This window comes from Haemaphysalis longicornis, unplaced genomic scaffold (genome assembly GCF_048455015.1).
Source record: "Haemaphysalis longicornis isolate Haplotype H1 unplaced genomic scaffold, Haemaphysalis longicornis Haplotype H1 scaffold_5, whole genome shotgun sequence".
Taxonomy (NCBI): Eukaryota; Metazoa; Arthropoda; class Arachnida; order Ixodida; family Ixodidae; genus Haemaphysalis; species Haemaphysalis longicornis.
The window spans coordinates 110493205-110506420 of record NW_027526385.1 but is presented as its reverse complement, the minus strand read 5'-3'; the positions used below and the strand labels follow the sequence as shown (position 1 = coordinate 110506420).

Sequence of the window (13216 nt, the reverse complement as noted above, 5' to 3'; positions counted from 1 at the left end):
CCCATCGCACCACTTGAATTACCAGAGCAATGCCGTACCACATCTAAGTGTGCAGTTTTTGCCAACTTCACTTTTTTTGCCACTTTAAAATTACCTATGTTGGTGTAAAGCTCTGAACAGGATTAGGTCCTTATCTGCGCCATCTTCCAGTTTCCTCTCTCCCCTCCCCCTCCCCCCACTGGATAAATGCAGTATACAGAAGCTGATGTGTCCAAAATGGCATGTAGTAGAAACTGCACAGCGATTGTTGAAAAATGAGAAAAAAGAAAATGGTGTGGGAGCAGAGCTTAAAGACACTAAACTTTCTTTGGCAAGGGAAGCGCTGAAATTTTACTCGGTCTCCCCATTTGTTACCTAAATAACCTGTAAAAAAAAAAAATCAACTTCCAAACTACCATTTTCAGACAAATCACTGGTTTTAGTGGATCCCTCCTCTTATGTGTGGAAAACAACAGCGGTACCACCCATTGAGCCACAAAGGCAGACGGCTATGAGGATGACATCTTTCAATGTGGCTCAGTGGCTAAGGCGTTGCGCTTCTGAGCACGAGGTCGCGGGTTCGATTCCCGGCCGCGGCGGCCGCTTTTCTGATGGAGGCGAAAAGCAAAAACCATGTGTACGAGATTTTACTGCACGTTAAAGATCCCCAGTTGGTCAAAATTAATCCGGAGCTCTCCACTACGGCGCACGCGCCTCATCGCCTGCGTTGCGTCAGCGCGTTAAACTCTGCAATCAATCAATCATTCTTTCAATGCCGTCGTATTGTAGCCACTGCTGTTGCCTTAAACAGTGCTGGATGCAGCGCTGCATACCATCATCTGAGCAAAGTGGTGACCCGGTCGCACTATAAAAAGATGCATGTGGTGCACACAATTATACTCTTGTTTGAAAACTGCCACACATGTGGTTTCGATTCCCGGGCTGTGGTGGCTGCATCTCGAATGGAGGCCAGAAGTAAAAATCGCCCGCATGTCGAGATATCGGCGCTCGTTAAAAATCTCTAGGTGGTCAAAATTAATTTGGAGCCCTCCACTATGGCGCACAGAGTGTTAAACCTCGAAAAGTTGATTTTGAAAACTGCTACACAGTGAGGCAGATGTCTGAGTGCTTTTCGTGATCTGCCTGTGAATGCATTGAGTTTTTGGATAGTATGGGGATGGTGAAATCAACATCCAGATGAAGGAATAAGGACGTTACGTGGAAGGTGTGGCATAATTGCTACTGTCTTTTGGCGTCATTTTCAGTGAAGGAAGCATATACATAACCTTTTGTTTGTTTGTTCGTAGCTTCCAAAGAGGACCAGTTATTTGTCTCTGCCACCTACAATTTCAGCAGAAAATTGAAGTGCCATTCCTGAGCAAGTCAAAAGTTGTGAAACAGTTTGGCATCCATACCTATTTCTCGTATCAAAATGAAGCAGAACAGAACCTTCGTTGCTCATTGCACTTTTGTTTGCAGCATGACAGTTGTGTTCCTATACGTATACTACATGGCGAGGGCATTTATAAGCTTTACTGTTCAGGCTCACATCCTGTTTCCGCTCCTTCAATCGTGGTTGGAATTTTCCTGCTTTTTTATGTCAAGTGTACAAGGTTTTTATGTCAAGTGTACGTGTTCTTCTTTCTAGTCCATCTTTGTGCTGTACCAAAGTGCGATCCTACAATGTTCATCCAACTACCCCGACACCAAGCAATACCTAATTTTCTGCTCAACCATTAAATCCTTTTCATTTCCTTATTTTCATGAATGATGATGAGACAAACATTTCTTGAATGGTTGGTTGCAGAGAATGCCAGTGACAACGTACTGGCCATGCAAAGATTCAACCTGTGCTGCACTCTGCATTCATGGTCGACACGTGTCATTCGTGGACAGCTTTCGCCACAGTGCACGCAATTTGATGCGATGATTAAGATACGAAAATGTGCTTCGGTACTGTTTCGCATGTGCCGATCCTTAGCATTGCAAGTCCCCCCCTCCCTTCTCCAAGCATGACCTTTATGCCAGATTATGTGTTCTAAATGTGCTCATGCCTGCAGGTGTGCTCTATCCATTTCGTCGATGGGCGTCCAACCAAAGCGCACCCCTACCCAACGCTGCATCTAAACACACCAGTAGGTTTTCTCACCTTCTACTCCCAAGCACTCTTTGCTTTGTGCAAGTTTGGTTTATTGCACTTTTCCTGCATACTAATAGTGATACAAACAGTTATCAGGCAATGAAATATGTTGGTGCACAATTATGGTCAGCTACAGCTAAAGAAGTTTGATTGAAGCTCTCTCTTTATTTTCCTGTCTCCTACTGGTTTCTCTCCAGCCCACACAAAACAGTGCGTAAAAAATGCTGCTTTTTAACGAAACAAGTGAGTTGTGTCGTTAACAGATTATTTTTAATCCATCTTTAGACTCCGTTCTACACGGGTATGCTTTGAAACAAGCGTTTCGAAGGAAATTTTGCCAGGCAAGCATGCCTTATGTGTGAATACATGAGGTGGTGACAGTACCCAGAGTAAGAGGCTGTATTAACTCTGAGATCTGGAATATCAGATACTAACGTTCTTCACTGCATATTTGGAGGTTACCCCTATTGCCCAACGGTGCTACTTGGGACATGCAGTGTAAAAAAAATTTCTTTATCTTTACCAAGCACTTGCTGTTGAGGCAGCAGGTTCCACTCTTTGATGGCTTAAATGAAACCCCACTCAGCGAGTACATTCGTTCATGAAAAAAAATTTTATATTTTGAAAGTTTGATGATTCCAGTCAGCTGCATGGTAGGGTTGTGTATGTGTTTTTATCTCTTCTGTTTTTCCTATAAAATACTTTAAAAAAAGGAATATTAGTTGTAACTTTTAATTAGTTTAATTTTTGAGCACTTTGGTTTCATTGTATAACATCATAATACTCTACTAGCCTTCGTAGTGATATTGGTTTCACCTGGGCACTTCATAGATTACCAGATAAAAATACTGTAGCTAATTATACTCTGTTCATGTCTTTCTAGCACAAGTTTGTTATTTATAGGGTACTCAGTTTCAGCATAGTTCTTATTCTTTGTAAAACAAGCACAGACACACTATTTTTTATGTACAGTTAATATAGAATCAGCTAAAGTTAATTTCTGCTCTGCACACCACTTGTGAGTGCATTCTAGAGCTGATGCATTGTAGAAAGTAACTGTAGGAAGAAGAAAATTTCGGAAGAAATACTACCAATAATATCGAATAAAAACAATAGTGGTTCCAACACAGAACCTTGTGGAACTCCTGATGTGACACCGACAAACTCCAGTCTTGTATGTGCATAGGCATCAGGTGCCAATTGTCATTGAACGTGACAGAGTTGTGTGAATTTTTCAGCAAAAGGTTGATTTTCGGGAAGTGTCCGATTATTCTTGACTACTAAATGGGTGCGAGTTCGCACAATGTTAGCGTTAATCAGATGGGTGTACGCTTTTTGGCGTGCTTATTTTATTTTATCCCACTTGCTTACTTCAATGATGAAAACAATATTCTAATCATTTTGCTGGGACGTGATGACAATTACTTTTTGTATAGGCTGTATTAAAGAAAACAGAAGATTGCTTCAGTATGCACTTGATAGCAAGACATTTAGTTTGGCAAATAATAGGAGAGGAATTATTCTAAAGCATTTTTTTAATACTATATACACGGAGGTGTTTCGTCTGCTCTAAACTACCTTGGTTTTGTTCAAGATTATCGACAAACTTTTAATACCACTGACCACTGGGTGTAAGCTTGTGTTATTGATTTGGTTTCAGATTGCTGTTAGACAGTGGGTGGCAGTGTTAGTTGGAAGACAGGATAAAAATAATTATTAAGTGGTAGGGTTTATCCGCTTCGTCTAAACATTGACATGATGCAATCAAACTTCATGGTAGCTTATGCATCTGAGAAAGCTCAGGTGCTCGTTGATTTCAGCTTTCAGCAAGCAAATCACCGATGTGTTGCTGTTTTGAGACTGTCAATTTTTTTAACACTGCCGGTCTTAAATCAGCATCAGAAAAATGTAAACTCGGAAATCTGCACCCTGACAAGCACTCGGGACGAAAATACAAAAAACAATGCTAGGACCTCCGCAAGGTAGCATATTGCTGATGCAGTTGAAGCTGGTATGTCAAAAATGCACACAACCCACAAGCTAAAACATAACATACTGTAAATCTTCAAAGTGTTGAAGCAGTAGGTAAGAGGAAAGTGATGGGTGTTTGAATTGAGTACAGTTGAACGCCTTTATAAAAGACACGCACCGGGGAGCAGTTTCTGTCTCTTATACGAGATGTCTCTTATAAGCAGAGAACCATGTTTTCACTAACTGATCAACCCCTAGTTCAATGTGGGCACCCTATGACTAAAATAAGCTCAAAAGAACACTACAGCATGTTGCAAAAGATTCATTCTAAGTTATGTTGGGCCCCCAGAATTTATGAAACAGTTCTGAATCTTTGTTTGCTTCATGAATGTATTTACACTGTTTTTTTACGGCAGATTCTACAAGCTTTCTCTTCTTTCACTGTCTGCAGAAGATGAAGTATCAAAGATGTTGAGTTCACAAGCCTGATGAATAGCCAGAGTGCACAACTTCTTTTGTTGTGTGCTCTGGCTATTCATCTCATGCTGGCAGGACTCGACACCTGCGATGCTTCTTTATTGGTAGCTACGCGATTGGAAGAGCCCACTGCACACTTCTGGTATTCTTGGCTTGCACAGAAGCCCGCATGTGAGGTTGTGCTCGTACGCATGGCAGTGAGCTTTAACCACTTTTGTGCGTTGCATTTCCATTGGACAGGCTTTTTGTCATCGTTTTATAGCTGACTGAACCAATGTGTGTTTGCTGAAGTTATAACAAATAGCGGCTGCGGGAGTCTGTTGTATCCCTGTGTTTCCACAATAGAAGTAACTGCAGTTAGTGACTGGTAGCACTGCATCTAAAGTTAAAATGCCTGGTGCAAATGAGGTTGTTGACCAAAATTCAAGGATAACTGGTAACTGGTCCTTTATAACCAACTATCTTCTACCTCCGATGTCTGTTACAAAAGAGGTCAAACTACTAATGGGGAAAAAGGGTGGCCATCAATGTGGGTGAATAGTGTTTCTTATGCCTGATCGTCTCTTACATCCATGTCTCTTATAACGAGGTTCAACTTATTGTTGGGAGGACAGGAGGCATTACTTCAGAATGGCATCGTTTGGAACCAATTTTACAGCTCGTTAAACTTGGTGGAACCAGTGACCAGGCACCACTTCAAGCACTCATTTCAAACACCCAAGTTAGTGAGCTGTAGAGTTGGTTCCAAGTGATGCATTAAAAAAAAAGCTTGTTATAGCACACATGCCAGTGTTCATAGTGTCAGAAAATAGGAAGATTGCAGTTTTATGACTAACACTGTTTTGTTTGTTTTTGTTAATGGCTAATGATGTCAGTCATTTAGGAACTAATTGACTGGCCTAATGGCATATTGGGAAGCATTGAGAAAAAAAGCAGCAAGACTGACGAGTTACACAGAGTTTGCTTAAGAAATCTTTACCGTCCCATCCTGAAGAAGGTAGAGAGAAGCATGAAAGCTAAAAGTGTGCGTCCAATCGATCGTCAAACCGTGAAGGACCCAAATCGCAAGCGAAAAACAAATCCATGCAACGACTTTTCGTCCACAAAGCAAGCGCATCGATGAACGACCTGAATCTGTACCAATATGTGGTTTATGAGATAAAGGTATCCAGCTATTGTAGTCCTTCTTCACGATCGATGCATGTATTGTCTTATCTAGAACCGTTCCTCTTTCACGATTTTCGAGTTACTGTTTTCACAAAATGGAAGCTGTAGCTGTTTCACGGACGCACCGTGTGTCTAGCGGTCTTATCAGAGCTTTTCAGTCGACCAGCTGGTCTATGGGGAAATGCTTTGGTTTTTTGACAGGACGCCATCGGTCCCACTAAAAAAGCTTTCGCTTTAAAAATTAAAGGAAATTGTTTTTAAACTCGAGTTCCCCTGACTCCTGACTAAGGAGATGCATCACCGCACTGCTTTCCCCAGGCAGGTGCTGGGGGGCTGGCTGCATCGAGATCAGGACGTAGGGGCACTCGGGGGCGGCGCGCGAAGGATAAAGACAAGGAGGAGAGGGAGAAGGAAGGGACCTGTGTGGCCCTGGAGTGCGCAAAGACGGCACGGTCCAAGCGCAGCACCTGCGACTCCTACTACCCGTTCCCCAGGGACAAGGCCAGACTGCGTCTCTGGGTGGCAGCGCTGCGGAGGCGCTACTGGACGCCCACCCGGGACGACCGGCTGTGCTCGCGCCACTTCATGTCCGGTACGCAGAGCCGGTTACAAGCCGAGCCAAGTCAGATTTAGTGGTTCCGGGCGTAAAGTTTTGTACTGATATATACTTGACAGAAATGTGGTGCTTGTGTCCAGGCGAGTTGCACTTCAGAGCAAGTGTGCCACCATGTACTGGATAGGAACGTTCCACTTGTCCTTTACATGGCCTGCCAAGAAGCTCAAAGGTTGGTGCAGTTGCAAAATAACAACACTAATAATGTAAAACATTATGTAAAGTTGCTTTATTAATATGGAAGTGGAGCTCCGAAAGGTATTCTTGTGAGAAATGACGTCGAAACTTCATGCAAAACAAACAGGAAAAATTGTTACCTTCTGTTGACTTTGGCTTTAAAAGGAAAAAGAAGCCATGTGGCTAGCCAAACCAAACATGTAGCAGATGAACATTTTTAGCTGCTATGACGGCACCCATGGTGGCACACGTTTGCAGTAAAATTTCCCTCGAGTATGTATTGGTATGAATCTTTTTGCCTTAGGATTTTTTCCCTGAATGAATACTCTACAATTGACGCTGAACCTAGGATGTTGCTGGAGTTACACAGGCTGTAATGTGTTCTTGTCACTGTTTTGAACCCTGCGCTGTGCTTTGAGGTTAAGAAGGCTCTCACAGACCTTCTTTTGCTTTGTGTCTAGCTTCTTGGGTGATTCATTGTGATGGATTTTATCATCAGTGTGACATTGTTTATGAATGACAACGCCAGCATGATTTTGTTCGAGAATGCTGCTGTAAAAGCCTTTCGAGGCGGGTCACTGTGAGCGTTAGCATGTTGTCCTTGGTGATGCTAGCTTCTTTTCGTAACCCGCCTTCTGGTAGCAAAGCACTCTTTGAAACATCTAGAGCACATGCTATCAAAAATGATTATGTTCTCACCGTCCTGTGTGTGTGTACGTGTGTGCATCATGTGAGTCTTAATATTCCGCATAATGCACATTTTTTAATGTGATGCCTGTCTTTATAATTCACATGTAAAAGTAACCGATGTCTATCCCATTTTCTAAAGGCAAACCAGAGCAGTTTTAAGAAGCACAAGTGCACTAATTGGCACACACGCGTTTAACCCTTTGATGCCCAGAATTTTATTATTTTACTTAAGCGTGTGAGAAGCTTTTTGTGATCTAAAAGGATTTCTGACATCACGAATATCAAGTCAGAAAAAAATTTGGTTTGTTAGGACAGACACTAGGACACACTGGGCACTGGGAAACCACTGGCTGCCCATATATCACTCGAACAGGAGAGCTACCTTGATCACCTTGATTTATGGTTCAAGTGAAGACATTAAATTGAAGTTTGTATTGCTATCATTTGTGATAGCAACGAAATTGCACAATTTCAATTACCTGTCACTAACTCATTGAGCCACCCAGACTCGGTGCGAGTTGACACACGTAAACAATATTTTTTTAGAACGCGGAAGTACCTGCTGCTCTCTCTTCTTTAATTTATGAAGGTCCGGGATCGGTTGTCTGTTGATAGATGGTGTTAAATATTGAAAAAACCACACAGTGCGAGAGAAAAAAAAATATTGTTTGAGTTGTTGCTCCGGAGCAACACTCAGCATGCATCAAAGGGGTAAATGTCACATACACTTGACGCATGTCACGTGAACGGATGGTGGGGTGGTCTTTACCAGTTTGGAGCAATGGACACTGGGAAGCCGTTGACGTGTTTAACAACATACATTTAATGCACACCCAAAAAAACCCTCAGGCAAAGCACACAATATTTAAACTACACATAAACAATAAACACTCAAACCTTTACAATCCCAAAACACAACTCACATACAAACCCCTAACTTAACAGCTCAATATACAATTCAAATCAAAACTAAAAAGTCTCTACAATAACGTCCTACACTAAGTACACTCTAAATACACTCCTTAACCAAGTTCTCATTAATTCCTCTTGTACCACAACTCCTCCGTTGTGTTCTACAACTATGTCCCTATAATGGACTGGCCTACCCCGCTGTCATCGGCGCTGACGTGTCGCACCCGTTGCGTAGCCGCGACTCGGTGGTAGCCGTCTTCTTCTCACTTCGGTGCCAGCGTTAGATGCGCACGGTCACTCCTTGGACGGCGTGGGGTCCGCGCGTCCTCACTTCTTTCCTCTGTGGCTACCCCCTGGTAGCCGCTCTCGCTGGAGGTCCTTGATGCCGGCGTTCGACGCGCACGGTCATCCCTTCGGCGGCGTGCTTCCTCGGTGGCTACCCCCTGGTAGCCGCTGCCGCTGGAGGTTCCAGGTAGGCTCGGCCCGAACGTTGCCTTTCGGGGCCGTCGAGACGAATGTCGACGGAGCGTGGACGCTGGCCGCTGGTGCCCGACAGATGCCGCTGGGGCCACGAAGACACAGGTTCGTGGTGCACCTAGGATGACGGTGCCGATGCAAAGTCGGCCCGCTCCCACCCAGGCTCGGATGGCGTGGTCGATGGCCTGGCCGCATCCCCCTGGCTCGTTCCGTGAAACTCACGTGCTCCGGCCGCTTCCTGGTTGTCTCCCTCCCGTTGTCTTGCCTCCCCCTTCTCCTTGTGCGCCCCGCTTTTATACCCTCTGGGCTCTCTCGTGGCACACTCCCATTGGCTTCTTGCTTCTTCCCTGTCCTTATATGGTCATCTCGCCACTTGTCCCATGCGTGGCCTTCCCTGATTGGCCGACCAGTGCGCTGCCACCTTTGCCCATGACTCCTTGGTGCGTCGGTGCTGGCACTTGCTGATTGGCGCGCCCCTGGCGCACACTTCAAATGGCCGTTCCTTTGTTCTTTTTCCTCGTTTTTTCGGGGGTTTTGATGCGTCCCCCTCTCAGGGGGTGCCCTGACACATGACAACGCATACAGTATGAAGCTTTGGTTAGAGAACTCCCTAAAACAAATTTGGCTGAAGTGAAGCTGATGCACTAAAGAACGTAACCCAGGACAATTTTGCGGCAGTTCAATTAGCTGAAATGTTCCTTGGAACAAAGTTTGTCTGGGTGAAGCTTTGATAAACTACTTTAGCGTGCAGTGACCAACAGTGCAAAATTCTCATTGCCGATCCCATCCCTGAACGAGCGGCAGTGCTGCTACAGAAGCGTCGACGTCAGTCCTCATTCGTTGTTTTTCAGGCAGGCCGTCGAGCGACCCCGAAGACCCCGACTACGTTCCCACGGTGTTCGAACCTCCGAGGTACATCAGGACCTGCCCTGCTGAGGTCGAGCCAACCCAGCAAGCGGCAGCGGGGGTGGCCGCTGCAGAGTTGACACCTGTGGAGGCAAACGCTGTGGAGTGGGCCTCTGCCTACGATGAAGTTCCGACCCTTACCAGTATGTGGACAACTCTTCAGCTGATGGGCTAAACCCCCGTTTGGACATTCCTGAAATGCAGTGTGCCCGAGGCAGAATGGAACATCTGCAAACCCGCCTGCCATTGTAAATCGCGTAAGCCGCATGGATGCAAGCCACTTTTTGGTAGCACCAGGGGGCTATTCAAACACAAAAATCAGACCACAAAAGAGCTTGTAGAAGCGTTCTACATTTAACCGCAGTAAAGACAAATGCATTAGTTGCACATCGATCACACTCCATGAAAAGGAATTACGGATAATCAGCTCCATGTTTGAGTGAATTGCCGGCCTGTACACACACGTGCCTTCTTTCATTTTTTTTGCGCAGTGCTATCCCTGCGTGCCATCCGTGGTTTTCAGTGCGCAAATGCATGCGCATATTTCATGTTTAAATTAATTCGTCTGTCTAATGAGCCTTCAGTTGAGAGTCAGCACTTGTGTTGTGCACCTTCCTTTCTATTGTCCTCTCTGTTTGTGAGTTGTTTTTTCGTAAGATATGCTTGACCAACTTGCCCACCTATCATTTTTTCCCGAGGCAGGAGTCACAATGAAGGGAGGGTCTGCAGCAGTGTTTTTGTGCTGTTCCTCTATTCTGCATCCTAGGCAAAGTCCAAGTGTGCTGCTGTTAAGTTAATCCACCCAGCTTCTTAAAGTTTTTAGAGGAACTGAAATTTGGGCCATTTGGCAGTGACAGATGACATAAACAGTGCAAGAGTAGCATGGAAAGCGAAGGGCAACAAATGCAGCACAAAGATTTATTTCCTTTTTACCTTGATTGCTTTATGTTATTTTCTTGAACTGATTTGATGTAGAATGTGGGTGAGAAGGTTAGGATGCTTGGGATGACAGAAGTGGTGCAAACTGGAGGAGAAGTCTTGGTTTGGTAAACATGTCGGTCTGTATACTAAAGCAAGTTTTATTTTTATCTTAATCTTCGTTCTTAGGTTTTGTTCCATGCTTGTGGGCCTTATATGTATCATGTTTTAAATGCATGCTGTTGATTGGCATACTACAGTGTGCCTTTTTGTGTTCACCTTATGGCAACTGCTTAAAAAGGACATACACAGGGGTGAGACAGCTGCACATATTGCGCAGTTTTGATACAAAGTTGTTTTCCTGCGCCAGGCTGCTCCAAAAGCTTGAAAATTGCAAAACTTGCGCCAAACTGCTCCAAAACAGTCTGAGAGCCAAAAATCGTAACGCTGCCGTCAGTTTCAGTAGGGATTTTATGCTTACTGACGGCATAGTTTTCCAGCACCCCCCAAAGGTGATCCTGTTTGTGAATCTAGGTTTAATTGGTTGATAATTCAATAAAAAACCCGCATAAAATTGTCCTCGAGATGTTTTTTCGAAAGTCACAATGTCGGGTTGCACATATGATATTCTGTGAGTTTTTAAAGTTGTCCCATCAGAAAACATTGCAAAGTCCGATAGAAAAAATGCTTATGTCACAAAGCGACAAAGTACTTGTGCAAGTTGATGACAAAACGGCAATTTTCGCAGTGCGGTATCTCCGGAACATGAAGATTGGAAAAAATGGCCGCTGTGCAAAGCAATCGCTGTGGTTCAGGCAAAGTGCTCTTTGCCGATTTCTACCATGGTTTTGGTTATGGGTGTGGCTGGGTTTACATTTAGTCGTTTGATCTGTTGCGGGAAGTTGCGCGATTTGAAAGACTGGATTTCATAAAAACAACGTGGTGCCCGCGAATTCACCGTGTTTCGGCCTTGGGTGTGAGGCGCAGTGCGGGCTTGAAGTGAAATTTCGGATTCATTGCGGTGTTATAAGACGCTGAGTTATTGCTGCCTTCGACAACGAGCGAGCAACGGGAATGGGCAAAATGTTCAAGCAGTGTTCGATAGCGGGACGGGCTATTATTGCATGCTAGTAATAATAGTTCATCTATCTGAAGTGAAATTTCATGCCATGAGGGAGGTGGCTAAACACACCAACGTTACTCACATTACGATCGTAGATCGTAGCGAACGTGCACCTCGGGGATTTAAATGAAAGGCTGGTGGGGTGTGACGACTGTCACCTCGCTTCGCGCAAATTTTGCCGTGGCTCTACACTTGTGCGTAAAGCCCAGTCTTGGATTACAAAAACAATTCTTTCGTCATTCACATGATAATAAAAATGCCTTACAATTGCTTAGTTTTTCAATTCAACCTTCTCAACAGTGCTCCACGCTATCTATGCATAGAGCATTTAAATTTAAAAATGGTTTGAAAAAAGGTAGTGCAGTTCGTACCTTGTGATACTCTGGTAGAAAAAACTTTATTGAAAAACTGTTTAAAGGGACACTGAAGTGAATTTGTCAAGCTCCCGTTTTTGCTTGCACTGCGTAGACTGGCTCAAATTAGCACACTTTTCATCGTTTATCCGGTTGACAAATCGGTAAATATTTTACAAAGCGCGAAAGAAGAAAAACTACCATGCGCGGTTTGCGGCGGCCGCACCAACTAAGGCTGTGACGTTGCGAGGAGGGGCGCCGTGATTGGACGATGCCCAAGGTTAGCAATCACACAAGTTTCGGTTTCGGTTTCGGTTCTGTAAAACATAACCAATGGCTTTGTTGGATGGGCATTCTCAATATCTCAGTAATCATCGTACCGCGCTTCTGCCATGTTGTCGGCTGTAAAATGCGCAAGATAAGCCTCCCAGGACGGCTTGTAGTCGTAGCATTCACTAGCCGAGACCTACGCAGTGCATGAACGCCCTCCGCGTACCCGCAGACGCCCAAATGTCATGCGCTTTTCCCCCATATTTGGAGCTTGCCTCCCTCATGCCTGTATCGTAAAAAGCGTGTTCGCACCAGGCCAAGGGTCTGTTCATTCTGGCCTGTGCCCACTGCCTGCAAGCAGTCGGTGCTTATGGCAACAGCACGCCAACGAGAACTCGCTAGCGCGCCAGTGCCAGCCTGCGCGCGTTTTGTGAACTAGTTCGTGTAGCCATGAACGTTGCGGCCCCTAAAAAGGTGAACTCAATATAGAAAACATCGGCGGAAAACAAAAAAGTTAACTTACAAAAAAAAAAAAGCACGTACCTGGGGGGATTCGAACTCGTGACTCGCAAAACATTTGGGGTAAAATCCTAGCGCCCCAGACTGCTAGGCCACGGAGCGGTTTTTTTTTTTTTTTTAAACAAAACCAGGTTTATTTACATCATAAATATGTACAGGGCAAGGCACAGGGCAAATATGTACTGGGGAAGACACACTACTATACATGCTGCTGCCTTTGTTACATTGTTGATGCCACTTTCCTGACTGGCGTGTTACGCTGTTCAATAGAAATCACACTCATACGCTATAGAGATCACATTTACGGGTAAAAAAGGAAAAAGGGGGAGTTGTGTTTCGTTTCAGCCTAGCCTGTTGCTGGCTTCATATCCACTTAAAGCGTTCCAGCTCCTTTGTTTTAAAAGCTACCGTCGCACGGCAGCAGCGCGCAAGGGCTTGTCCTAGTTCTGAGTCTGAGTCGGGTGCCCCGAGCGCGCTGACGGTCCACTCCATCTTGTGGACGAAATGCCTCCACGCTGGCTTCG

At 44.7% G+C, this 13216-nt stretch overlaps 1 protein-coding gene across 1 annotated transcript; it reads left to right on the top strand.

Annotated features, from left to right (window-relative positions):
• The first annotated feature begins 5686 nt into the window (after positions 1-5686).
• On the top strand, positions 5687-9645 carry LOC144139856 (uncharacterized). Its single transcript, XM_077672102.1, has 3 exons — positions 5687-5731; positions 6053-6326; positions 9459-9645. Exons 1-3 carry the CDS (start codon positions 5687-5689, stop codon positions 9587-9589), a joined length of 450 nt encoding a protein of 149 aa, XP_077528228.1. The 3' UTR covers positions 9590-9645.
• Positions 9646-13216: the final 3571 nt, after the last annotated feature.

Bases quoted from the DNA above. Each gene is read 5' to 3' on its own strand.
- LOC144139856 (XM_077672102.1), top strand. From the start codon at position 5,687: ATGAACGACCTGAATCTGTACCAATATGTGGTTTATGAGATAAAG. The intron at 5,732-6,052 runs GTATCCAGCTAT...TGCTTTCCCCAG, and splicing joins ATGTGGTTTATGAGATAAAG to GCAGGTGCTGGGGGGCTGGC. The intron at 6,327-9,458 runs GTACGCAGAGCC...TTTTTCAGGCAG, and splicing joins CTCGCGCCACTTCATGTCCG to GCCGTCGAGCGACCCCGAAG.